General features: G+C 40.4%; 2 protein-coding genes across 8 annotated transcripts in view; one reads left to right on the top strand and one right to left on the bottom strand.

Moving 5' to 3' along the window:
- Positions 1 to 1,293, top strand: part of neb (nebulin) — a 66,019-nt gene extending 64,726 nt beyond the window's left edge. For all 7 annotated transcript variants that reach the window (XM_067604403.1, XM_067604409.1, XM_067604408.1 and 4 more), the window contains one exon: positions 409 to 1,293. In XM_067604403.1, coding sequence (XP_067460504.1) covers positions 409 to 582 — 174 coding nt within the window. In that variant the 3' untranslated portion in view covers positions 583 to 1,293. The remainder of the gene's footprint in view (positions 1 to 408) is intronic.
- On the bottom strand, positions 877 to 25,086 carry LOC137193159 (TBC1 domain family member 8). Its single transcript, XM_067604415.1, has 20 exons — positions 24,741 to 25,086; positions 19,334 to 19,444; positions 18,856 to 18,974; positions 18,437 to 18,665; positions 17,472 to 17,712; positions 14,501 to 14,708; positions 12,592 to 12,789; positions 10,565 to 10,714; positions 10,163 to 10,313; positions 8,668 to 8,882; positions 8,190 to 8,307; positions 7,112 to 7,397; positions 5,829 to 5,970; positions 5,550 to 5,648; positions 5,347 to 5,415; positions 4,740 to 5,001; positions 4,411 to 4,476; positions 4,240 to 4,326; positions 3,935 to 4,047; positions 877 to 3,388 (listed from the first exon to the last, which is right to left on the bottom strand). Exons 1-20 carry the CDS (start codon positions 24,865 to 24,867, stop codon positions 2,963 to 2,965), a joined length of 3,417 nt encoding a protein of 1,138 aa, XP_067460516.1. The 5' UTR covers positions 24,868 to 25,086; the 3' UTR covers positions 877 to 2,962.
- Between the last annotated feature and the right edge of the window lie 2,846 nt (positions 25,087 to 27,932).

Here is a 27,932-nt window from a genome sequence, read left to right as displayed (position 1 = left end):
AAGCCTCATATAAGCTTCACATCAACTTTTAAATGCATTTTTGCACAAATGTTTGTGTGGATTTTGGCCTCCATCAGTTATATTGAAAGCACATTTGAAGATCTTTTAATATCCAGTATGAACAGGAGGAATGATTACAGCGAAGAAAACCTCTTTCACTGTTCATATGGACACCTGACTGTTGTTTTAAGACACACTTGAAAATTGTGAACCTGTCCTTTAAGGCAGCAGGACAGTTGGCAACACAGACAATACTTAAATTAAAGTAAATTGTTGGTTTTGGTCTTTTCATTGGCTTTGTTCACAATAAACAGATGTAGAATATCTCCAGCCTTTATCATTTAACCTCTTGCACTTACACCACCCTCACACATGCACCTCTGACCTGTTTCCGTTTATTCTGTGCAGAAAACTGTGCGCGCCATGTATGACTACGGCGCAGCCGACAGTGATGAGGTGTCCTTCAAGGATGGCGACGTCATCGTGAACGTGCAGTCCATCGATGAGGGGTGGATGTATGGTACTGTGCAGCGCACCGGCAAGACCGGCATGCTGCCAGCCAACTACGTTGAAGCAATTTAAAGACAAAGCCCGCCTACCTCCCTCAGGAGTGGGCGAGACACATCCACAGGGCCAACTCATTGGTCTTCGTCCAGCGATCACAACTGTGGCTTAGTGCAATGTGTAGTTTTCAGTCTGTCGTAGCTCTGTAAGCGTATTTTTATTGTATTGTAATTCTCGTTTGTATGTCTGTTATCATTCATATGCTGTTGCTGCTGTTGCCTGTGGATGTGACATAAGCATCTCAAACATGACGCATATAAATATTTCTGATTATACATACTAATCCTATGATGAATGACAGACTATTTACGATTGTTTTGACTTTTAAAACAAGACTCGCCCACATATACGTCCTGGCCCGTTATTATGTAAATCTCAAAAATATTTAAAATATATTTTGTCAGAGTTGTATCGAGAGAGTATTTTCTCATATAAACAATGGCAGTACCAGTTAAGCCTTTAATGGAAATTCTATGGAGAGAAAAAAATCTAACAACAAAGAAATGATTAAAATAATGAAAGCCAGAAGGAGTCATCACCTTTGACCTCCTCCATGATCGAACCACTTCTGAAGAGAGTTTAATGAGACAAGCCCCGGTCTTCCCTCCTTTACTGAAGGCTGGCCACTAGTAGAATGTGTGTTTTGTTTCTTCCGATTATCTAGGTCCTGGAGTAAAGGACATCCTCTACCTTTAATCAGTAGCTAATAAAGCACACCAAGCTCCTGCAGTTCTCTGCCTCCTTCTTTTCATTCTCAACTTTGACTTCTGGCATCTTCCATACATTTTATTGTCCTTCTCAGTCGTCTTTAAGGTGAAGCTGCTGAATGGTTCTTATACTGTAATGCAGAACAGCATTTAGAGAATGATTAGACAGATTCCCTCATATCAAAACAAACAGATCCACATTAGAGCCTGATCAGGAGTTGATTTTTGAGGCTGATAGAGATTAAAAAAAAAAAAATCAATATTTGAGAGTTTTAAAAATCCAATAATGATAAATGTTTAAAAATAGATTAGATTATTAAAGAGTTATGATCAAGGTGCAGTCATGTGCTGGTAGGAATACTTTACAGTTGAAAACTTGTCAGTGCTCTCTGGTGGACAAACTATGTAATGTTTATAATGTTTATCACCTCTGAATGTCCTTAATGTCCCAATTCAGAGGTGATGAGTTTAGAACACTGATGTGTAGAGCTGCAATGATTAGTTAGTTAACTGAGTAGTTGAAAACTATTCATCACCAACTATTTTAATAATCAATGAACTGTCTGTAGTAATTTTCTAAGAAAAAAAAGTCCAGATTCTCTGATTTAAGCATCTCAAATGTGAATATTTTCTGGTTTCTTTAGTCTTCTATGACAGTAAACTGAATATTTTTGGGTTGGGGACTGTTGATCAACCAGATGACTTATCAATTAATCAAAAAAAACAATGCAAAGGTTGATCGATAATGACAATAATGGTTAGTTGCAGCCCTACTAATGTGTTATGTATAGTTACGACTGCTGCTACCTAGTTAATAGTCTTGTTGGGGGTTTCACAGTGAATGAGAGTGTGTGTTTTCTACTATACGAAACAGTTTGACCTGGTTTTACAAACACAACTGACATACATAACTGAATGATGAAGTGAAAGTGAAAATGAAATGTTAAATATCAGGCTAGTTTTGCTCTAGCGGAGGAGAAAAGAGAAACCACTTCTCTGTGTGCAATGCCTTTTATTTTAAAGGACAATTCCAGCATTGGTCTGTTTTTTTTTTTTTTACATGTTCTGCATTCTGCAACTTTTAGATCACTGTAGATTGTTTCCCATTACATTTGAAAAAGTTTTTAAAACATCAAGGTGCGTGCAAGTGAAAACATTTAATACAAAAGAAACAATAGTTATAAAATCTGTAAAAAAAAATGAGAAAAAAAAAAACAACTCAATGCATGGTAGATTTGTCCTTAATGCTGCATTGTTGTTAGTAAGAATTATTTGGCAACACAGTACTGCCAGGCATCCTCATGGTGACATAAGGAGATAATAATTACATCATATCCTAAATGGCCAGCTGCTGAGATTAGAGGCTTCACAACTAAACTGTTTTTCTGGCTCAAAATGTTTTGGGAGTTTAGAGTTTTAAGACAGCACTGTCTTTTGTCAGTTAGAGGCCACAGTAGCTCAGGTCGTCACAGGCTATAAGTGACTTGTGTAGAAAGAAACAAGTTGTGCCAGTGTGGTTGCAATTCCAACAATTATACTATTGATAAATGTTACAGATTACTTAAAAGGCTCTTTGGCTTCCTGACTAGCTTCTGAATTTTAGCTGCTGAAGCCGCTGCGTTCTGTCACATTCTGTCAAATGATACTGATATCGTGGTTTTCTTCATAAGTCAAAAGTCAGTATGTTTCAGTCATCTGGTCCTGTGCTGCAGCGTCAGCAGACCCGCCCGCTGGTGGTACTGCTTCTCCTTGGCTGCTGCTATTTTTGCTGACAGATCCACCGGCTTCTCGAAGAAGTTCACCAGCGCCTGCTCTGTCAACAGGGACGCCAGGATCTGAGCGTAGCTGATGGTCCACTCGTTCTCCGGCGTCGCGCTCCCGTCACAAACCCCGGAGACGGAGGAGCGGCGGTCCTTGGCATTCGCCTGCGTGGCCTCTGCTCCTTCAGCCTCATCTCGGCTGGTGCCCTCTGACCCTGAGCGGCGTCCTCGGTGACCGGCCTCACCGATCTGCAGGACGAGACTGGTTACCGTAGCGATGGCCTGGAACAGGTCGTTCTCCTCTGGGTCGCCGTGGAACATGCTGTACAGTGTCTTACAGAACTGGATGAACTCCCGCTGTGGAGGAAGGGCAGGTGAGGGTTATATCAGTGTTTCATTATTATTAATCTATTATTATTAATCTACTGCTCTGTTTCTACAACAGAGCAATAAATTAGTGCCGACTTGTCTTTAATCTAAATATCAAAATGTTATTTATCAAGCAAAAATGCCAAACGTTCTGTTTTCAGCTCCTGAAGAATTTGCAGCTTTTCTCTGTTCTTCATTGTCGCAAATTGATCATCTTTAGTTTTTGGACTGTTGGTCGAACAAAACCAGTTGATTAATCAGAAAATGATGTACAGATTAACTGATAATGAAAATAATTGGTAGTTGCAACCCTGGATCTCCTCATATTTTTGCTGACAGAGCGCACAAATAAGGTTATTAAAAAGATCGTAGCCTACTTGTTTCCCAAGCAGATGTGAGCCTGGTCTTCAGTATGGATACATGCTTTTGAACATGAAATGAGCGACCACGACTTAAAGATAAGGTTTGATGTATGATAGTATGATGAATGACAGCCAGTGTTTGTGCTGTGTGGTTAGCGTGTGTTTCCAGTACCTGAATCATGAGCGGCAGAGGTTTCTCCACATCTTTCTCCTTCTCTTTGACCAGATCCCGCAGCATCTGCTTCAGCTGCTCCTGGTAATCTTTCACTTCATCACCTGGAACACCTGGAACAACAGTTCTAGTTAGATATTCTTCAAACAAACAACAACAAAAAAATCTATTTTCTTCATTTATACATTCATATTAACTGAACAAAACACATTTTACATTACTTGTGTTTGTCTATTTTCATGCTTTGTTAAGTTGCAGTGTGTGAAATGTGTCAACAGACAGTAGATCAGTGTGTTGGGACCAACCAGAGGGCAGATTGACATATAGGGGTCTGTTAGTGGACACCAGGGGGCTCTTCATCAGAGAGGGGTCATCCTCGCTTTCTGTCAGAGCTGTAGACAGAGTTAAGAAAACCAATCAGTTAGAGCGCTGACTCCAGCTTGAAACTCTTTGACTGTGTTCAGAGAAGGAATAACCTGGTGGTATGTGCAGACGGTACAGCAGCCTTATCTTCTCATTCAGCTCTTCACAGTAGAAAGTATCTGAGAGAAAGAAAAGGAGAACAGAGAGTTACATCATATTATATCTGTCTTTCCGTTTCCTGTCTTAGTCTCCAAACCTGCAGGAAAGCTTGTGTGTCTGTAGGTTTTGTAATCACAGAAACATTTGCAATTTTGGTTCAAGGATCAACTTGACAAGCCGTTTGTTGGTGGAAAATCCCTAAAAATACCTTTTCAGCAAACATTCAGCAGTGTCTCAATTCTTTCTCAATTCTTTCTGTCTGTCTTCCCTTCCCTTCACCTACCCAGCCAGCCGGCAAACTCCCTGAAGGTGACCAGATTGTCGCAGTCCTGGTCCAGCAGGGTGAAGGTGCGGTTGGCCAGTGTGTCGGTGTGCTGGTTGGAGCCGCCGGGCCACGGCGCCAGCAACCCGTACAGGCTCTTAAACTGGGGCCGGTCCAGCCGGTACTGCCGCTCCATGTAGGAGTCGCCGTGCCGCCACGCTGCCGCCTCCGCTGCCGCCGCAGAGCTGGTGTCACCCCAGTACAGACTGATGAGGTGCTCTGTCTGGACGAGGAGAGCGGAGAGGAGGGAGAGGAAAGTGGGAAAAACAAGAAACAAGGAGGAGAGAGGGGAAAAACAAGATAGTGAGGACAAGAGGGGAAATGAGGAGAAAGAAAAAAGCCGTAGAAAGATGGTTAGAAATGAGTAGAAAGGACAAGAGAGGGAATGAGGGAGGTGTGGTGGAAACAGATGAGGAAGAGGAGAAAAAAGGAGGAGGGAAAAATCAAATAAGATACAGGAGCACATTGTAGGGGCCTAAATATTTCAGTTTCCTCTGAAAACACAAGACTCATTCAGCCATTTTATCCAAGGCAGAGATAAACTAGCAGGAAGAGGAAAAGAAGATACCTTGAAAAGGTCGTAGACATTCGCCAAGTCCTCTGGAGAGATGGAAACATCCGGTGTCACCACTCTCAGCTGCACACAGACAAAGACAGGAAACATGGCGGTCTGAGCGCAGGAATACTGGGTGACCAAAACATGATTTTTAACCGATCTTTCGTCTGAATAGCTTTACAAGTAGACAGTACGACAGCATCACATCTACTCACAGCGTTCTCTTTGGTGGTGTCTTCGTGAGCCTGCAGCACTTGGATCCTGTGTCGACAGCGAAGCCTCTCAATCTGCCTCACTGTCAGGTCTCCGAATTTCTTACGGAAGCAAAAAAGGTCAGGGAATGATTGGAACTCGAAAGCCACAGCAAACACGTCAGCCATACACGAAAAATTAAGAAATGACTTGCAAAAACCATTCAAATCAATACATAAAATGTGTGAAAACAATTAAAGAGAGGCAATTATCAGCCTACATGGTATGTGTGTGCCTCTCACCTCATAGGATTCGTTGATGAGGTCGGTTATGTTGGTGTGTCTCACAGCGGGAACGTCAGGGTTGCTGCTGCTGGTCTCCTCTGCAGCGTGCACAGGGGACACAGGACAAGATGACGCTTCATTTCCAACCTGCTCGAGAAAACTGCAAAACAACAAGAACCAAGGTTTCACATTAACAGAAACATGCTGACTGCCTGGCAGTGAGTTTTAATGCCACATTGAATCTCATTTGCTCCTCAAACAGGCAGATGCAACCCGAGTTAGGGAAGATCCGTATTTTCATGAATCAGAATTCATGCATGATTTTGTACTTATAGGTTTGAGAGAAGTTTTATATCAGATATCAGGTTCTGAATCTACATCATGCTCTGCTCTGCTTGAAAGTGTGTAAAGAAAACAGTCAGAGGAAGCAACAGCAGAGCCTCTTTTTTACAGGTTTGTTGCTGCAAGGTATTGGACAGAAATCACACCTTAAGCGGTTGAGTGCCCAACATGTTGCAAACATTTAGAAGCAACATCTACAGTACTATGCAGAAGTTGTAGGCACTTAGATTCTTATCCATCATGCAACACCATCAGGGAGGCGTCTGATTGCTCCCAAATTTATTCTGCAGCATGACGATGACTCCAACTATCTTCAGCACCAAGAAGAACAAGGAGTCCTGATCAACATTATAGAGTCAGTCTGGGATCACATGAAGAGATCCACAGAAGAACTGTGACAACTTCTCCAAGATGCAGAACAACCGACCTGCCAAGTACCTGAAAAACTGTGTAGGTGTAACGAGGAGAACTGCTGCTGTTTTAAAGACAAAGCTGCTCACACCAATATTGATTTACTTTAGGTTTCTGCTGTTTACTCAACTTTGTATGATGTTAACTGATAAATAGGAAGTATTGATGGCATTATTTTTGAAAGCATCCTCACTTTACTTTTAGTGCCTACAACTTTTACACAGCACTGTAAATCTGATATATATGAAAGCAGCAACACTGCATAGTGGTTGAATGGGTACCGGAACTGAAATGCCTACAATATAGACGGAACAACAGAATGTGTTGACCATGCCTAGCGTCAGCAGTTAGAGAAAAGGGGAAGTCATTGCTCACTAAACGATGTGATACTAACAAGTTCAAATATTTGCAAACCTTCATCTTCGCCAAGATATAATTTCCTGTAAAAACCTGTGTGCAGGATATTTGTGCAAAAATACATGCAAGCAACCAGTTTTAAAAATAAAATTGAAAGTTGCCTGTTGTCAAGCACCGATACGCAAATGTACCTTGTGAGAATCATAAGCGCCTGTCCCTCATCTGTGCTGGTAGAGAGCTGTGCAGCGTTGGCCTCCAGCACAGCCAAACCCAGCTGGAAGATGGCTTTGATTCCGTGGAGGAAAAAGCTGTCGACCACGCAGACGGCGCTGTGGAAGGGCAGGACGCTGAGGAAGAGGGTGAGGAACCAGGAGAGGGAGACGGAGGAGAGGGTGGAGAGGTCTGGGAAGTGTTCGGCCAGCTCTGGAAGACGCTCACTGATCAGCTTCTCAAACACAGACTGATCCACCTGAGCTCCTGCAGGACGGAATGATGGAGTCAGAAAGTGTTTGTTAGGTGTTTGGGTTAAAGCAATTACTGATTGTGAAGCCATGGCCTGATACAGCTCATAGCATGACACATAAATGAGCCATTTAGTTGCATGTGGGTGACACACGGTATTCCTTCATTATGACTCAGTGGCTTTACAGAAATACATGTAAGCAGCAAACATTCATTGTTTACTGTCTACCATATGCTGTCTGTTTACTGTCTCTTCAGGGTTAGAATTAAGGAAATTGTCAACAATCATCAAAAGATAAAATAACTCCAGCTTTATCCTTTCAGACCTGCATCAGTGCTTTACACACAAACACTATGAACACAATCACTGCTATTTCAAAGCTGGAAAGACACCCAAAAGCACCTGTTTTCTCATAGGATGTTATAAGGAAGAGGAAATTGTTTCAAATGCATCTCGCATGTCATAAATAAACCGCAAATCACATCACAAAGCACAGGAAATAAGACTGTGTTTCAGAGGCCAAAAATAAGCCTTTCGGGCTGTCTGGTGTCTGAGAGGCAGCAGCTCAGACAAAACAACCGCAACACAAAACAGGAATTTGAAACTAAATGATCCGACACGACAGATTGTGATATTATGACTTTAAACAACGTGTGTGCTCTTAAGAAAGGAGAAGCTAAGAGAGTGAAGTGAATGTGTATAAATAAAGCTTATAAATATATGTTTTCAGTTTTTATGGTAAATAACACTTAAAAAGACAATCCAGTGCTGAATCATCTCTTCTTGTTTGAACCCTGACCTCTTACCTATGACTCTGCGGTTGAAGTAGTCGGGCAGCATCCTCTCACAAACTGCCACCAGCAACCAGAAAGCTTCTTCCTCTTTAGCATAGAGCAGCAGCACTGACGCCAGGATGTTCATAGACTGGACGGGAGGAGACGAAAGGGGAGGAAGAAACACAAACGAAGATCAGAGGCCGTCTAACTAACAGTCAGGATACACTGCAGCCATCGAGTGAACACTCCCTGTCTGATCAGCTGACCTGCTGCGCCGTGACAGAAGAAAAGCAACCAGAGAGCTTCCAGAAGCAAGATGATGGCTGATGTAAGTCATTTAATTCATTTTTTATTTAAATAAAAGACTGATTGGTGGAGAAATTTAAGAAATTATGAAGCTGTTTGATAATCACAACTTTACTACCTTTGCTACCACTTCTACTGCTGCTCCATAAAGTCATATTGCTGTAATGTTTGTACAGTATATCATAAATCATCAAGTTGATACCTGACAGTAACCGATCTTGGGGTTGCGGTGAGCGTAGGCGGTGAGGACACGTCTGAGTGCAGCGATGCCTGTGGGGTTCTGGAAGGCGGGATGGTCCGGCAGCGAGCGGTGCAGGTCTCGCTCTATCTCCTCGGTGGCCAGGGTGCTCTGGCCCATCGACTTCTTCACCAGGCTGGTGTAGTAGCCCTGATGGGACTCCAGCTCTGTGGATGCATCTGCACAACCCAGAGATAGAAATACTGTTAATTAGCAGGTCTCTTTACCACAGTACGAAAAGACAACTCCTTTGCAACGCCATGACAACATGACTTTTACAGAATAAAAACAAGAAGCATATGTATTCACTCTGATAGATATATTCAAGCCTCTTTATGTTGGAAAGTGTTTTTGAGATAACGATGAGCTCACTAGTGATGCTGTCAAACATCATTCGCAGTTGCGTTTCACTGCTTGAAGGACAGCAGGGCATTCTGGGATTCAGAGGTCATTGAGTGAGAGTGCTGTAACAACAGCAGCAAACTTATTTCTTGCATATATGAAAAATGACCATTTGATGAGTCAAGTGAGGGACTGAGGATTCCACTGGAAAATCTCTGCTTGAGATGATGACATCCAGAGGAAAGTGCAACAGTCCACATCAACCGCTGACGTGATTTTTTTTTGTTATTGTTTTCTTCATGAGGAAATGTGGTCATCCTCTATATTTAAATCCTGACGCAAGAACAAAAAAAAAAAAGATTCAACCACCACTAAACACATACACTGTGTTGTTGTTTGAAGTTACCTTCTGAGATTAAACATAAAAGTTAAAAGTGTCAGCATTACTAGCTGCAGCTGCAGCCTGCACCTCTTTTTTTGGAATGGAGGACAAAAAAATAAAAACCTTTAAGTTGGGTTATTGTGCTGTTTTGAGCTGCTCTATTTAAGTGTGTATTTAAGTTTATATGCAGACCAGAAAAAGAAATTCTACATTCTACACTGCCAATGACTGACTGACTGATAGATGCTGCAAAAAATGGCTAGTTAATAGTAATAAAAGTTCCCCAAACAGTATAGAAACATCAATAATAACAAATAATGATACTCAAAAGTTTCTGTGTCTCAGTGTGAAGAGGTCGTGTTCTTTTTCATTCCTGGTAGTGTTCCACCACAGCTATTGTACCTCAGTTTCAGTTTTTGTTCAAACGACGGCTGCTGTTGTGTGGTGAGGAAATGAGACTGAGCAGAGGAACCAACAGCAAACCAAAATAAAAGCTGGCAGACTTTGGTTTTGACTGAGAGTGTGGTGTCTTCACAGCATGTGGACGTGCAGCAGTTGGAGAGAAGAGGATGTGAGCTGAAAAAACACACATGCCTGTACTTTTATCTTTGTGAGGACCCTCTAGTGACTACAGTCGCTTCTTCTGTCTGTTAGAAAAATATCTAACAACTGGTTCTATCACATGCAGAAGCTCTGTGGTTTTAAGGCTCTTAGTTTTCAAGCTATCTGTCTCACCTGAAAGCGTCATCCACAGCTCGCCCCGCAGTGACTCCGGTATCCCCATGGAAACCAGCCTTTGGATTTTCCCAGTGCGGAACATGTGGACGCCACGTCCGAACTCAGAGAAATGATCCTCCCACAGCCTCTCCTTCACCTGCTCCATACTCTGACACAAACACACAGATTCACAGATAAACTTGCTGAGACTTGTGCAGAGTTTTTCAAATGATCACCAGATGCTACTGGTGATACTCCTTCACACCAACAAGCCTTTTAGTCAACTAACTAAAATGTCTGCATGTCTAGGAAACACTGGAGTTAGTGAGAATCTGTTTCTGGAGTCTGACTTGAGTCTGTTGTTCATTTATGACTGAAAATCTGAGTTTGACTTGAGCTGTGCTGTCAGTCTCCAATCACCTTGTTGCTGTTGGTTCCTGGTTGGTTTTGGTTGAAGGCCGTCATCAGAGCCTCACTGTTGACGGTGTTACGAAGAACCTGCTCCTCGATCTCCACTTCATCAGAGTACCCGGTGTCATAGTAGAAGGTGTAGTAGGGTGTCGGGGAGCGCTGCCGTAAACATAAGAAAAAAACCCATCAGTTTCAGAAATGCTGAAATTGAGCAGTATGGACTTGAACCTGGTGTGGCTTCAGGATCACATTTGCTATAAAAACAAAGAATCAACTTACAGAAAATATTAAAAATATATTGGAGAATTGAAACAAAACAAATGTACTTCAACTGAGGCAAAATAAGACTATTGGATTATTTTTCAGTGATGGAGCAACACAGGTTAGGAAAAAAACAAATTAAAAATGATCTTTATTAGCATTGCATCCATATTAAAACAGCCAGAGCTGTTTGGTATTCAGAGCACAAACAGTATGTCCATCAACTCTGCCCGCTCCACATGTGGGAGCATGTGAGAATATGTTATACATTATATACAGTGACAAGAAAAAGTAAGTGAACCCTTTGGAATCACCTGGTTTTCTGCATTAATTGGTCATAAAATACGATCTGATGTTTATTTAAGTCACAAGTATAGACAAACACGATGTGCTGTACAGAATGCTAATGACCCAAACATGTCTTTATTGAACACACCCATAGAACATTCACAGTGCTGGTGGAAAAAGTAAGTGAACCCTTGGATTTAATAACCGGTCGAACATTCTTTGGCAGCAATAACCTCAACCAAGCCGGTTTGTTACCATTTCCGGTAGCTGTGGATCAGACCTTCACAACATTCAGGAGGAAATTTGGATCATTCTTCCTCACAGAAGTGCTTCAGCTCATATTCTTAGGATGTCTGGTGTGAACGGCTCTCTTGAGGTCATTGCACAGCATCTCTATTGGTTTAAGAGCTGGGCTCTGACTGGGCTGCTCCAAAAGGTGGATTTTCTTTGCTTGAGGCCATTTTTTAGTAGATTTACTTCGATGTTTAGGGCCATTGTCCTGCTGCCTCTACTGAGCCTCAGCTGGCAGACAGCCAGCCTGATATTATCCTGTAAGATACCTTGACAAACTTGGGAATTCATTCTTCCCTTGATGATGGCAAGCTGTCCAGGCCCAGAGGCAGCCAAGCGTCCCCAAAGTATGACGCCCCCTCCATCGTATTTCACCATTGGAATGATGTTTTTACGTTGGTATGCAGTGCCCTTTTTATGCCACACCTAGTGCTGCGTGTTCTTCCCAAACAATTCAACCTTAGCTTCATCAGTTCACAAAACATTTTCCCAGTAGTGTTGTGGAGTGTTAAGGTGCTCTTTGGAAAACTTGGAAAAAAGGTGTGCAGTGATGGTTTTTTGGGGGGTCAGTGGCTTCCTTCCACTGCTATGAACACTTTGCCCGTTCAATGATTTGCATAGGGTAGACTCATGAACAGAGATGTCAACCAGCTCAGATGATTCCTTTAAGCCTCTAGCTGTTACTCTTTTTTTACCTCACTGAGTATTCTCCCTTGTGCCCTGGAGTCATCTTAGCTGGGTGCTCACTTCTAGAGAGAGAAGCCACAGTACTAAAGCGTCTCCATATATAGACAATTTGTCCAACTGTAGACTGATGAATATCTAAACTCTTTGAGATTTCTTTTTGTTTAACTGATTGGACTCAAGGTTTGTTAACTCCTGTCTCCAATAGCTTTTGTTGATGTCATTAGCCTAGAGTTCACATACTTTTTCCGACCTACGATGTGAATGTATGACTGTGTGAATAACAACAATACAATAATTTGTGTGTTATTAGTTGAAACAGATTGTATTTGTTCATAATTGTAACTTAGATGAAGATCTGACTATATTTTATGTCAAATTTATACATAAATGTAGGTAATTAAAAAGGGTTCACTTACTTTTTCTTGCTACTGTAGATAAATATATAAATCAACATTAAGGAGATGGACCATTAAATAAATAAAATAACAACAGAGCTCAAACATGCATACCATAGACCTCTTGCCGCTTTTGCTGCTGCGGAACATGGACTGTTTCCACTGCAGTGATCTGAGTTTGCAGTTGAGGCTCTCCACCAGCTCGTCTCTGTCCTGCAGCTCAATTAGCTGAAAGGCTTTCTTGGTCCGAATGCTCACTATGACTGGGTTGGGAAGCACGCTGGTGCTCTCTGCTTTTTCTATGGACAACACCTACAGAGAAAATGGAAGAAACACACAAACTTTGTCACAGAGTTATTCCAATCTGTACATGCAATATAAACAGGTTAATATAATGAGGTGAAAACAATAGACAGTGTGTTTTTTCTAAAGACATTGCGTAGCGAGGTCAGAATTTCAAAAAACACCAAAGATGGAAGAGGACAAACTGTCAACAAAGAAAAACCTTGGCTGGAGTCTGGTGCTAACTGTCCCCAACTGTTTTTCATGAGACATGTACTCACATACATTGAAATATTAATGCAATATTAATATAATGTTTGTCGTACTTGGAAATGGTCTAAATGTTGAAATTAAGACACAGCTGTGTTCTCATATTACCAACATAAATAATCAGCATTATCTGTTGTAGATAATGACACACCAGTGTCTACTGAAGCTGCTGATGACCTGATGATTTCTACTCTCACATCACTACAAGAACATTACAGACCAGCTTGGCAGGAAAAATGCAGGAATTAAGGAGACAATGGAGGTAACAGATAATCAGGGGGAGCAGTAGGGGAATTAAAACAGATTAGGTGGGCGGAAATGATTATTCTTTTCTATAGACAATGCCTCAACAGAGGAAGTAGAGGATTAAACCACAGTAGTGGAGCAGAGAAAGTATGCATGACTCCTCACATTGTTCATGAACTGACGAGGCAGCTTGTTGCTAATCTCCGCTTTTCACGATGAACCAAACCTAACTCAAAAATGACTACTGTTATACTGCAATAAAATGTACAATTTTATTTTTTTGCAATCTCGAATTCAATTCCTGTAAAAAACATTCATTTAATCCAGAGTTTCTCTAATTATTTGCATCATTATGGTTTACTTACAGTCTGTCTTTGACATGTGTCGTCTGACTATTTTTACATTGTTTGAACATTATGAAAAATCCAGCACTTTAACACTTATAAAGGCAAATATGTGATGATAAATCTAAACAATAAAAGTATATATAATGCATAAAGATAACATGCTGAGTGAAATCATGTCATCCTAATTTTGATCATTTATGCTTCTGAATTTTTAAAAGGCTGAATTTGTCCTTTAACAATGTAAACATACAGGCTACATGCTAAATGTGGCTGTGTGAGTCCAACATGTGTCACCTGTATTACTGTGGCACACTACATTCCCCTCTGCACGATAATGTGTCAGTGTGTAAACATTAATGTGTTACTCTTTAATCAGTAGCAGGCAGAGTAAACACAGACTGTTTAACAAACTCATGTAAAATACATGACGATATCAAAAAAAACTAGCTCCCTTCATAAACTGTCAGATAAAAAGTCTTGAGTAAAGTCACTCAGGACAAAGAGGCAGACTAGAAACTGAAAAGTCACAGGTTTCATTCCTTAAAGGGCTGTAAGCATCTCACAAAACAACAAAACTAATGAGAAAACCTATGTTAACCTCCCTACATGCAGGATGTGAATGTGATGTCTGACTTCAGGTTGTTTTATATTGCAGATTTACATCGTGCCATAAAAGAACAATGACAAACTGCCAGGCGGTTCATAAAAGATTTAATAGGTATTTGGTTTGGTGGACTGCTGAAAGGTTGTAATCTGTGTAATCTAACAGTCTAACAAGGGTAGGGTAGGCTAGTCTTTTTGGAAAGTTTGCATTTAACATATTGATGGGAACCACTTGAATGCACCATTAGCTTTTGATTATTTTCTGGTTCAGGTACCTCTGAGAGGGGTATGAGCAGGATGCAGCGGCCTTCCTCTCGGCTGCTAAAACACAGATAGCTGTCAGTGGTGTACAGAGTACCGGCTGTATGGCAGCGAGCGTGGGGTGTCCACACCGAACAGGAAGCCACCTCATGAAGCCTTTCACCACGAGGAAGCCGAAACAGAGCCAGGACGTACTCCCTCAACGCCTGTTCCTCTAGGATCCTGGGGAGAAGAATAAGATGATAACATACAGAGGTAACTGGCAAAAAGAGCAACTGAAGGAGTTTCTGGGCGTTAGCAAGCAAATCAAACAGAACAAGGACATATTCCCTTCTTTAAACCTTCGGGTGCTGTCACACTGCTAATCAGCGCCAAGCACAAAGTACAGATAAGGCTGACTTGTTTTGCAGGTATTTGGTCATAAACCAAAGTATTGGACAAAATTTTGAGCAGATGATTGTGCTAGATGAAAAGTCAGTAGATGAAATTTATTAAAATTCATCCTCTGGGGTCCATGAATGTTTGAAGCAAATTTCACAGCAATCCATTCTAATAGTTGTTGAGATATTTCAGGAAAGAAAAAATCAAAAAATCAACCTCATGGTGGCGCTAGAGGAAAAGTCAAAGGATCACCAAAGTCATAAGGATTCATCCTCTGGGGACCATGAATGTCTGAACCAAATGTCATAACAATCCATGAAGAAGTTGTTGAGATATTTCAGTCTAGAAGTGGTGGACCGACCGACCAACCGACAGAATGACGTTGCCTAGAGCCATGCCGCTAGCATGACTACAAACACACAAAGAGCAGATGTAACATGACCTGGTTTGCTTGTGATTTCTTGTTGTGCATGATGATTAAAAACAGTACCAAGCTAGGAGCTAACACACACATAGCTACCACTTGGAAGAGGACATAGTATTGATGTAGACTTCCCCTACAGTTTTGCATCTTTTTTTCATCCTGAAGGGACAAAACAATTCACTGGATAAAATCATGTGACATGACCAAGACTTCAGCTAGAGGTAGGACAGAGTTAGTGACGCTGTGTACTCCAAATAAAATCATATTTGAAGTCTTTGTCTCTGTAAACATTCTTCAGCCCTATATATCAGCACCAGCAATTAGTTGACATGTTGTGATCTTTTTTAAATGTATGTTTTATTCATTTTTAATGTACAGTCTGTCATGTGGACAATGTGTTTCTAGTCTAGTCTTCTTCTCTTCCACTGTGACTTACAAGCTCCTCCATCTGGCATTTGCAGAATTAAACAGACAGTAACAAGCAGTTTGGTCAGCCTTAACCAAAACACCAAGTCTATATTAGGAGTATACTGCTCTTCAAGAAAAAAATGTATGAGGTCATCCCTTGCAAACTGTGAGAAGTGAGATCTTCAGTATCAATGTAATTGGTTTAAAATGCAACACACACAGGCTCACTGCTTACATATGGATAGATATGAGGGCAGATTTGGGGTGGAGGTTTGGCCTCTAGGCTATGATGAGAGGCAGCGCACTGCCCTCCTTGACTAGAAGCCAAAGCTTCAGCCCTGGAGAAGAATTCAGTTATAAACACAGCTATATTTTATTTCCTTCTACTTGTGACCCAAATCTCCTCATATTCCTCTCTGAAGGATGCTCACCCAGCATAACTATTATCCAACATACAACAAGTGTAAATTGACATACTGTATATTATATATACTGTATATACACACACTTCAATGAACAATGGATTAGAAGAAACTGAGAGGAATGGTAGAAGATCACAGAGACATACAGCAGGCTGTTTAAAAGTCAAAAAGGGCAAACAAGATAAATGTAAAAAAAAAAATAGGTTAAAGATTATAGAAAATGTGCAAAAATATTAGTGTAAAGTTCTCTTGGCAGACACAAATAGTTTGTGGACCATGACGTATGGTTTGTAAATCAATTTAGCAAGACTTCTTTTATTTTTAGTACTGTGTTATAGACAAAGGAGAACTTAAACTAGGAAGCAAATGAGTGGTAAAGTTTATAATACTGTAGTTACCAAATGAAGGCAAATAAACTACGACTTCTCTTCTTCTTCACTTTTTTTCTTCCTATATTTTATTTCCTTTATTTGTTACTGCTGCAGTTAACTCTGTTTCAGTTTCAGCAGCCCATTCAACTTGCATGTTTATTTCCTATTTTTTCTTTTTTTCACCATTTTGGACTCTCAGTGGTTTCTGTGTGCCACCGTTGTACTTTTTTATTTCTTCTTCCTTTTTTCAGTTTTTATCTGTTGCCCTGATGGTTTTGTGTTGTGGTCTGCTGCCCAGACACACATTTGTACTGTAGTTCACTCAGTATATTTTTATCCCTGTTTCCTGTTATGGTTTTGAGGTTTTTACATAGACAGAAATAAGTATGCCTGTGCGTTACAGTGGCATTTGAGAAAGAATGCTATGAATAAAAGCGGGTTATGATCTCTTTCACTGAATAAATGTGTTTGTAGTCTTTACAGAAAGCAGAAGGCACAAGCGCATGCAAAAACATCTGATAACAAAAATACTAAAAGAACAAGACACAGCACATCAATATATCAAAAATATGTGTGTGCACGCATTATCTGAACCATCGGTCATGACTTGTGTCTTAAATCACAGAAAGAAAAACAGGAACTACAAGACATAAGAGTTATTTTGATTGCAATAACCTGTTTTGCTTCTCTGTATGTGCAGGAGACGCTTTCATGTCCAACTGGTCATAAAACTTGGGTTATAATTCAACATACATCCAACACACCATGTAATCTTAGGTTATTCTTAGGTTTGGCCATTCTTATGTTATTTAACTGAGCCAGCTGTAATAAGACATACAGTAAATTAGACTGGTATTCGGGAAGTAACCTGAAAAATGAACTGAAATATTCTGAAATAAACATGAGCAGTTGAACTAAAGAATCTTTTTGACAATGCTGTCAGTTCATATTGGCATCAGACACAGGAACCAGTGCTGACCTCTTGCTGATGCGTGTGGGTTGCTGCAGGACTCGGTCCAGCTCCAGGCCTTCGCTGTCCAGCAGCCGCCTGAGGGCAATGTCAGCCAGCTGACCGATGACCCCAAAGGCCTCGTCCAGGTTCAGGAACATGGAGAACTCCCTCTGCCGCTGCCGTGTGCTGACCCGGATCGCCTCCGTCATTAGGCCGGTGGAGACCCGCTCCAACCGCATCACTTCCGCCCAGGGGATCACAAACTTCACTGTGGAAGACAGAGGAGGGTAAAATATTTGTATTTCTACTGACTGACTGCATGTCAATGCGACTACAAGCTAAGTGAACAACATAATGGTCATATTTGTGTTTCCATCCCAGGGTCAAGCCCATATGAAGCTTTTCTACTGAAATGAGAAAGAAAACAAGCACACATGTAGTTGTGCATTTCTATCAACTGTGTTGCAGTGAATTTTTTTAAAAAAGGCTGCAAGAAAGAGCAGTGACTGGATATATACACAACAAAGACCAGCAACACAAATCCTCACATGCCTCAGCTTTAATGTTTGTACAAAGACCCCATTTCCCATCAGCCCTGTTGTGTCCTGAACCCCTTCCTGAAAGATGTCTGCCTGGAGCTCATGCATCCCACTTCAAACAGCTCACAGGTGACCAGTCTCTGCTAGTGCTGCTAATGCAAGGAGCATCTTAATAAATGTGAGTTAACTGGTTCACTAAATGAGAGTCAAACACTGTAGGCTTGAAAGGTGGCTCTGCAAAGGTTGTGGCCACCTGCAGACTTTTCAGAGCCCCCTTTCAAACCCACACAAGGTGACTATTTATTACGCAAATGATTTAAGTTACTTTCAAGTTGACCCATAAGTAAAATACAATCACTGGCATTTTGGCACATTAAAACATTGTGGGAAATGACTCCCTAGCTGACTTTAGTGTTTTGGTTTGAAAACCAGAGCCCACTTTGGTGCACAGACCTTCTTTCCCCAGCAGGAAGGAGTAGAAGGCCATATGGTTGATGCTGAGGTAGAGGAAGCCCTGTCGAGGCACCCGGCCCTTCCAGCAGCAGCAGGAGAAGTATGTCACCAGCTTCTCTGATGATGGAAGGCCGAAGTGCAGCTCAAACTTCAGCAGCGCCTCCCTGAACTTCTCTGGGTCCTCCTCCTGGGCGGCTTGGCGACCCCGAACCTCCTCTGCTATCAGGCCCTACAGCGGAGAGAACCTGCACTCATTACTTGCTGGACATGGACTGTTCATCATCAAAGGCATCCTCATCATCATTTACAGTGAGGTGGATACTTTGACCTATAAATCCTTTTTAAAAACACAGGAAAAGCTTTGTTAACATGTCTCAAAATCTAAAGTCATCCTCTAGCAGCGTTGGCAGGTTCCGCACCTTGACTTTGCCTTTGACGAAGCTGGCGACATCATCCTTGTTCTCAAACACAGACAGAGAGTGAAGGAGGTTGCGGATCAGCCAGTCCCAGTGCTTGTTCACTTCCTCTATGGCAGCTCCTGATGGACAAAAAGACAAAACATAGCAGGGAATTTCACTTATCTAATAATAACTAACTTCATAATTCAATGATGCACCAGTAAGTATTCTGTCTTCCATGAATGATGCAGTCACCCTCTCTGCTCTCAAATGTAATCTATCTAATCTTTCCCCATTATAGTCTTTACTTTTGAAGAATTTCTTATCTTTAGGATATTAATGCATTTTGTGTAGATGGAAAAACAAGCTAACATAAAACGTCAAAACAATGAGGCAACTTAAGTACATAAAAGTATCTGAAATGAAATGATGAAACAGGAGAGGTGGGAATGAAGGCAAAAAGTAAAACGCTGAGCAGGAGGCTTAATGTTTATCTCACCGCTGGCTATGACCCAGCTGACCTGGGAGCCAGGAACCTGGAGGAGGATGCGGAAGGGCGTGACCCTGGCGTTGGAGTCCAGCACCGTGTCCAGCGCCCCCACCAGGAGACCTGCAGAGATGACGACGCACAGAGAACACTGCGGTTGACTTTATGCAAACATATAGGCGATAATACTCTCACTGGCTGTCCAAACATACTGTCAACTAAATCTTCTACTACATTGTGTGCCTGAAATTTTATTGTGTTGACTGAATTCTCTAGTGAGACTCATTATTCCCAACCCCTCCCATAATGGACTCAATGATCCCTCAATGCAACATAAAAACCAGTGAACAAGCAATGGTCACTGACAAAGCACCAATATGTTACTTATAAGTAACTTATCATCCATTGCACCTTGTGAAAATAGTGTCCACTTTCATTTTGTTAACTGAAACTCACTAGTCTGTCAAATCAAATCCCCACTGAGTGACTAATGAATGAGTCAGAGTCAAAAGAACTAGCTAGCTTATAAAGTTAGCACAAGTTAGCAAACTGCTTTGTAATGTTTTGAAAAGTTTTTTTTTCAAATATATCTGGCATATGAAGGATATGTGTAAATACAGCTGAGCCAAAGCAAGTCAACAGAACCCAAACAAGCTGCCTCTATAATTCTGTCAAAGCAGATTTCAAAACATCTTAAATATTAATTTGACTGTAATTTTGCGAGAACATTGCACTCGCTGAGCATGACCTGAAAAATCCTCAAGTGCTTACTGAGATACTAAATCAACAAATTATAATCCAACCTTTAACACTATTAACACACTGAAGAAGGTGAAGAGTTCACACACAGACAACTATATTTCATGTTTGAAGGAGGCACAGGTGAATAGAAATTGGGGGATTTGATGGGTGTGCAGTATTTTTAATGGATACACAGTAGCTACACATTGATTTCAGTAATACTATCATCTGTTTCAAACCATTAACGAGCTCACTGCATTGGTATCCAAATGGCATCAGGATTCATGTTAAAATACTGCTGATTACTTTCACAGCAACGCATGGTTTCATCTCAGTCTGTCAATTTCATGACACAAGCTGACATGTTTTCTGTTAATTAATGACATCCATTTCTATAATTACACTACTATTATTGATTTTAACTTTTAAATTGTGTTCTTATATCTGCTAATTTTTCTTTATTCTGATATTTACTGATGTTTTTTGGATAAAGAAGTTTGTAAACTGTCTTGATGAAAACAAAACCAATAATGTAGAATGGCTTCATGCATTTAAATGATCAAGCAAGCGGATCCACACTTTGAGAACAGGCTGAAGCTTTGTTGTCACGTTTTCTTCTCTGTAAACCATGGCTAATCTGCATCATGCTTTTCCAATGAGGACAACACACATCTTTGCTTTGGTAATGCTTTAATTCACGTTAAAGCATTTCCTCTGTGAAAATAAGCATCTTGAGATGGTCTGAGTAGTTTTACATATATTGACCTTTAAAACACAATTTTTAAAAATGTCCCAACAAAACAACTATACATTTAAAAAAGGCTAAAACCTACTAACAACCACAAGTCTGCATTATAGGATCTGCTGAAGGATCAACTTTTAAATACTCACAACCATTAAAGAATTAGCCCTAAGCCCATTGCAGATCACTCTGCTGATGCACGAATGTTCTGCCAAATCCAGCACAAAGTGTATCATTAAATTTGCTGATGACACGACAGTAGTGGGCCTCATCAGCCCACTAAGACAAAATAGATTATAATAGACTTCAGGAGGCTGTCGGCCATCAGCAGTTCCACAGGGGAACAGGTCAATAACGACAAATGTCTCATAGCGCATTATTGCCAATGATCTCTCCTGGTCCCTGAACGCCACAAAGCTGGAAAAAAGGGTTGAAGCGAGTGAGTCATCTCTCCTCCATCTTCTCAACCTCCTATCAGGGCTGATGGCGGTTGCTTTGTTTAGAATAAAGACGTAAAACATCACTCGGAAAAGCTTTTATCCAACATATTAAACAAGCAAAATGACATTAGCTGGTGACTGAAAATACTATTATTACACTCAACTGTATGCCTTTTTAGGCAGCCAGATCAACCCAGCCTATCACAGCATAGTGCAAGCCTGCATATCAAAGCTATGTTGAGAGAAGAGTATACCACTGCCTTCTCATGCCTGATACACACACACACACACACACACACACACACACACACACATCCCAGAAAAAACATACATGTAGGAGACATGGAGAGAAGAGGATCAGAATCAGTTCTCCCACATAGTATATGATTTAACTCAACAGTTTCGGGTTTATCAGTTTGTAAATCCTGCAGTGAAACCGCTTCTCTCTGCCAAAAAGAGCAACTAACCCTGAAGGCATTTCATCAGAATGGGATTCACCCGAAACTTTTAGCGTCTCGTGATAGTCAAAATGCCGTCTAAGGGGCTTTTCTACCCGATGAACGTCTGTTGTTTGGTTAGTTTGACAGGGTGAAAACACAGGTCAGCACTGAAAATCCGCACAACATATCATCTATCACATGGTTCAATCCAAAAGTAGCGGTGTCCAAAAATACCCGTATTGGTGGAAGTCTAAACAGGTGGAGAAGTGAAGATAAAGACTCCTCCAGCAGACAGCTCTGGCTCGCAGCCAAATGTAAACCACATCTTAGAGTCAAAGTCGACCTGCCTGAAGCTGTGAACCCGGCAGCCTGGCAACACAAAGCTATCCGTCTGTCACTGCGAACCTCAGAAGAAGAAAAAAAAGAGTGAATATGAATCGTTCCCTTTCTCTGCTAGTGGTCACATCGTAGGGGAATACTTCTGTGGAGACATAAAGGCTACATTCAACCTTTACGAGGTTTTGAGAGGAGAAACGCAGCTCTGCTTTCAGACCTACTGGACCGTCTTCCCTTGAATGCATCAAAAAGTATTATCTGCTGTGTTGATTTATTTCAGAGTGTAAAATTAGTGCCACCTGGTCAAATACAGAAAAAAAATCAAGATAAACTGCTGTTACTTTGAGTGTTAAATGAATCACAAACACTGGTATGAGGGGACTGATCAGCTGCAGATGTTTAGTTGCCCAGCCCTTCTCAGAAATCTTGCTCAAAGTATGTTATCATTGGTGTGATAGGGGCAGGACAGTGTGTTGTCACAGCTTAGGAACCACATTGTGTTTCTGTTGTTGCTTTCATCTTCATAGCTGGAAACTTTTTTTTAAAGCCAGGTTTGAACCATGAAATAGATAACGCTGCTCTGTGTTGTTTCCTCCACCTGTGTGACAGGAATGCCGAAGTGAAGGTCGTTTAATTAGTTAATGGTGAACGATATAACAACAGGACTTGACCCTTCACCTCTCTTACTGTGGGAACAGCAGGAACAAACACATGCACAAAGTAAACCCGGGCCAGGAAGTTCCCACTATTCTGTTCTAGGACAAGAGAGATGAGGCGGGTTTCTCCACAGGGAAGACAGAAGCATAAAGAAGACATTGTATGAACTGTTTGACTGGTTGAATGTAATTAAGTGTCACTCATTACATGACTCTACGCTACAGACAACCAGCAATGTGTTCTCTTGTGTATAGATACAAAACACCGAGAGGAAGCGAGACAGAGGAAACAGCAAACAGGCTGTTATGGAGAAAGCAGCCGAGCTGTAACTCAGCAATGGGAAACAGTCAGACAGGCCACAGCCGCAACAAGCACGTGGTCGATAATCACCGAATAAAAGGCATAGAACCTGTTCTGCAAGGTGTATAAATATAAATCATGACAGAGTGACGGCAGAATTTCATCATGTTCAAATCCAAAGCAACAGAGTATGACAAAAACCTATAAAACTCCTACATATACTGATATTACAATAAGAGGTCAGTGCTCCGGACCCAGATGAAGTTTTAACTGACTTTTGTCTTCATACAAAAGTCACACAAGTCCAATGAAAACTAGGTCAATGTGTCTGTAGTCCTTAACAGTGATCTTGTGATCTTTATGGCATTATTGTCTCTTGTAGTGTCATGAGAATATTCCTCTTGAATTATATTTCATGTCCTTTTTAAGGCTGTATAAATCACACATTTTCTTCTTATGTCCATTACAGGATTGCTAAAGTTCTTATTACATGTATAGTAAGAAGAATAAGAGAGTTAGAATTGAATAGAATACAATAAGGGGAGTGTGATTTGACTCATTTTACTTATTTATTGGGCAAAGTTCATTTGCCATTATAAAACACATGAGCGAGAGCAGTAAGAGACCTATAACTAAATATTACTGGAAAATACCCCAATTGCAAAATAACTCCATAATAACAGGTGTGTAATAGGACTGTAACTAGCCATTATTTTCATTATCGATTAATCTGAGGATTATCTCTGGATGAATTATTTAGCTAATAAAAACATCAAAAAATATGAAAAATGTCCAATGATATAAAACAAAGAAAAGCAGAAAATCAGAGTTGTAATTTTCTGTAATCCACAAGCTGTTACAAGCAAGAGGTTTAGAAAAGCTAGGCTTACTTGAAAAGCCTGACTTCAGTTAGCCTAAATGTTTATTTAAGTTTAAGCCATTCTACAAAGCCAATAGAGGGCCAACATGGTGAGGCTAATTCAAGCCTGGTTTAATTAATCACAGTAACTGACTGTAACTGGAGAAACACTTCATATGAAAAAAAGTAATAAAACCAAAGTGAATATTTAAGAGTATATTGTGGATCAGCAGTGTGAAGGTGATTAATAGTAATAATAATAATAATCTTATATTCTTTCAGTCTTGGTTGTTTTTATTACTATTAGGTGTTGGTGGAGTTTTGACTAGAGCTGCATCTAAAGAAAAACCCCAGTCTTCTTCTAATCTTGGTTTCAAGACTTGTGTGAAATCTTACTTACTGAACTGAGAACACTTTGCATATGAGCTGTGGGACAGTGAACTTTGAGGTGTTTCAGTTTCGTTCGAAGCCCCCTCAATGTTGAGAGTTGGAGTCTGACAACTGGCTTTTGACAAAGGGTTGAGATCAAGTTAATCTGCCATCGAGGTTAGTTTCAAGACAGTTTTCTGAGAACACTGTAATTGGAATGGAAAATGCAGGATTTTCCTACATGTTGGTTTAACAGATCCTGTTAACTCTTTGATCTTCATTTCTGGAATAACTGGCATGACCACTCCTGTGTTGTGGTTATTCACCTGTGATCCTGCCTGTTTGCTCTTTGTGGCCTTTCCTGTATCGTTCTTGTTGTTCACCTGTCATTCTGGCAGCTGTCTCCTCCTGGCCTCCCCTCCCTATATGTTGTCTTACTGAATGTTGTCGTTGTTTACCTGTGGTCATGCCCACTGGCTCTGTGGTTTCTTATGCTTTTCATTATTTTTGTTGTGTTGTAGTTGTTGTTGTCTACCTGTGATCTTGCCTGTCGGCTCTCCATGGCCTCTCCTCCTCTGCAGGAGGAAGAAGTCGTTGCTCCTCTCGGTCACCCACAGCTTCAGTGCGTTTTTCAGCAGAACTTCCTCCGGGTTTAGCCACATTTCTTCCAGCAGGGAGGGACCCTCCGCCGTCTCCGTCTCTACAGTGGCGGTATAAGAAGTTGTCCCTGCCTGTCCTCCGGCTCGGCAGCGGCCGGGTCGGTCCTAAAGCGGCGGGTTTTCGGGTTTATCCATGATTATCCTGCCCTCCCAACAGCAGGCTTCAGACTTCTCCCTTCACGTCTCCGCTCTCACGCCCGATTAGCAGCAGCTGTACACACCAGCCAAAGATTGTCTATTGAGAAGAGGTCTCACTCTGTAGTTCATAAAGTTTCCCACAGTTTTAATAAGCGAAGATGATTGTTATGAATGAAATATGATGTGATCTTAGGATCTTATAATATAGGCCCATCGAAAATGATAAATGCTAAAATGTTAAAATCACTCTTTACAAAAGCTGTTTTGTCTTATTGTGGCACAAAAAAACTACTACAGTTGTCTATAATGAATATAAAAGAATATTAAATAAAAATATAAAAAGAAAATAAAATCAGTTTAATCCACAGACTGTCAGGGCAGTGTTTTATCTGTTTGAGTGGATTCTGATTGTGTTAAAGTGTAATTATATCCCTTAAAAAAAATATAACTGTACTTGAGCATTTCGACTTTGTGTAGCTTTGTGGAGACAGAAAACTTCCACTTCAACTTCTGCTTATATTTCCCCCCAAATTTTAAGATAATAAAATATTAAGAAAAGAATCACTAACTGAATCTGAAAACTTTTCACCATGAGTAAAAAAAGACAAATAGAAGATGTGAATGAAGTCGAAAGTGTCCCAAATTTGACCACAGCTCAATATGGTAGGCCAACTGGGAGAGGTGGGAGAACTGGAAAACATTTTAACAGTGTTTTGGACAGCCTACACCCAAGACCAAGACCAATGTAAAAATACATTTAAAGCCCCTTTGCATAGCCTAAGTGTTGAATTTGAAGGATGTAGTATTTTAGACTTTAGCGCCCTCCAGTGGTAGTAGCCCCCCCCCACAGATCCTCAAAAAAAACATTAGCCAACAGAAGATGTAAAAGTAATAGAGTCCATGTTTTTTTAGAATAACTATACAAATAATTAACATATCACCAAAGCCTATCAAGAAATATATATATTCACAAAAAATCTAATTAAAAAAACGTCGCTGAACAAGCAACAGCAAAGAGCAACTTTGAAAAAATGAAAACTAAAATACTTAATAAGCTAAAAAGATGAAGTTGACAAAATAACATAAAAATTAAATTTAGCGGCAGCTCAGTCTGAAATTAGCTGGGGTCAGTCATTAGTTTAATAATTGTGAAATAAAACATGATACTGCTTGCAAAAGAAGAACTACAACGTTTTTACAAGCAAAAAACAAAACGCATTGAGATTGTTTTTAAGTTCTTGAAAAACAACAACAGAGTGAGTGCTCTGCTCTTTATTCTCTCTCTTCCGCATTTCACACAACTTTCCCTTCCGCCAGTTACGACAGAGAGCAACTGGCCTTCCTGTGATTGGCTGCTCAGCTGACACCGTGTTCAGGTGCTCGCTGAGATAATTATCATACAAAGGCTGTTTGTTTGAATTCAGTTCATTCATCGTTACTGAAAAGACAATGCCTGGTCTGTAGCCTTAAAATATGTTGTGATTTTATAACAATTTTACATTAAAGGCTGTTAGCTGATATTGCATAATATCCAGAGTGATTTATATGTTTATGAATACAGAATAACATCGGGTTAGAACATCTGGGAAACCAAGTTACCATGGTGAAAGCTGCAAATTAGAACACAGCAAAGAGAGGAAACATAGCACAGCTGTGAGTTAATTCCCTGTTGAGACAAAAAAAAAAAAAAAAAAAAAACTGCCAACATTAAGAAAAGACCAATATGAGATTTCCTGATATCAATTCTAAAAAAAAACAATTTCCTTTAATTTGATACTTTGTAAGGGGGAAAATATTCCAAGAGTTTACTTGTCAGTTGTTCAAATTGAGACGACCTCTTGTGTCCTAACAGAACAGCAGTTAACAAGATTTTTTATAACCCAAACTAAATGTTAAGTTTTATCTTCCATCAGCACAACTATTTTTCTTTGACATATCAGATATGTGATTTGAGATCCAAACAAACATGAAGAGATTTTAAACACCTGCAGTGTGTCCTGGAAATCAGTGATCTTCATCAGTAGAAGATGAATATTGGTCGATAAGTTATGAGTAAAACAGTAAATAGTTGGTCTCACCAGCATTACAGTGTAGGCAAATGGTACTGTTAAGTAGCTGGAGGGCAAACATTTGCTGCTGGGCCCCTATGGACCCCCGGCCATCTCCTGCCCTCTGTTCATTTTGAGTGTATTGTGTCATCAGGAAGTTGCTGGTAAGTGCAGTGCATTCAGTTGTCTGTACTGTACATGACAGCTTCATATAGTCACAGACTCCTGCTGGAACACCTGGCCCTGACAGTTTGTCGTCATTTAAAACTAGACTTTGACAAATCATTACCTAATAATGTAAGACCCAGCTTAGTTGATGTTGTACTGTACTGTAGATGTGCAAATGTCCTTACAAGTTTGTTACAAGTTTTAATCAAATTACCCAAACAAACTGACTTGTGGTGAGCCTAAGTCTGCTTCTCCCAGTTTGATAATCCAGCCTTGATAGAGTCAACGTGTAATAAATATCACCAGTTACTAGCTTGCCAGATTTATCAGGCCTGTATTAATAAGATAAGTATGAAGAGTAAGGAGAAAAAGAGGAAATTACTGAAAGCAAGTAAAACTGCTCAGAGCTTAAATTTAATAAAAACAAGTGTGCTACCAGTGCTGTTGACTTCACTGCAATAGCTCTTAAGCTGACTTTAAATAAATATTACCACCCACTTCAGTCTTTTTTTAGTCTGTGTTTGTGTTTTTATAAATAGGCCTATATATTTTTACTTTTCCTTCTGCGTTTATTATGTTGTTAGTTACAGATACTAATGATGATTGTTTAGAGTTTAGTCAGCATTTGATGGAGTTGCCCAGTTTCAGAAATCATCAGATTATCAGTGATTTACAGTAACACTTGGAAAAGTAATGATACGAACTGATGAACTG

The sequence above is a fragment of the Thunnus thynnus genome, chromosome 11, assembly GCF_963924715.1.
Source record: "Thunnus thynnus chromosome 11, fThuThy2.1, whole genome shotgun sequence".
In the NCBI taxonomy this organism is placed as follows: domain Eukaryota; kingdom Metazoa; phylum Chordata; class Actinopteri; order Scombriformes; family Scombridae; genus Thunnus; species Thunnus thynnus.
The sequence above is the reverse complement of the archived record's forward strand: the minus strand, read 5'-3'. Positions and strand labels throughout refer to the sequence as shown.

Coding starts and splice junctions, on each gene's coding strand:
- LOC137193159 (XM_067604415.1), bottom strand. CDS start 24,867: ATGTGGCTAAACCCGGAGGAAGTTCTGCTGAAAAACGCACTGAAGCTG. Junction 18,975..19,333: donor CAGCTGGGTCATAGCCAGCG/GTGAGATAAACA, acceptor TTTGTCCATCAG/GAGCTGCCATAGAGGAAGTG. Junction 8,308..8,667: donor CCAAGATCGGTTACTGTCAG/GTATCAACTTGA, acceptor CCTCCCGTCCAG/TCTATGAACATCCTGGCGTC.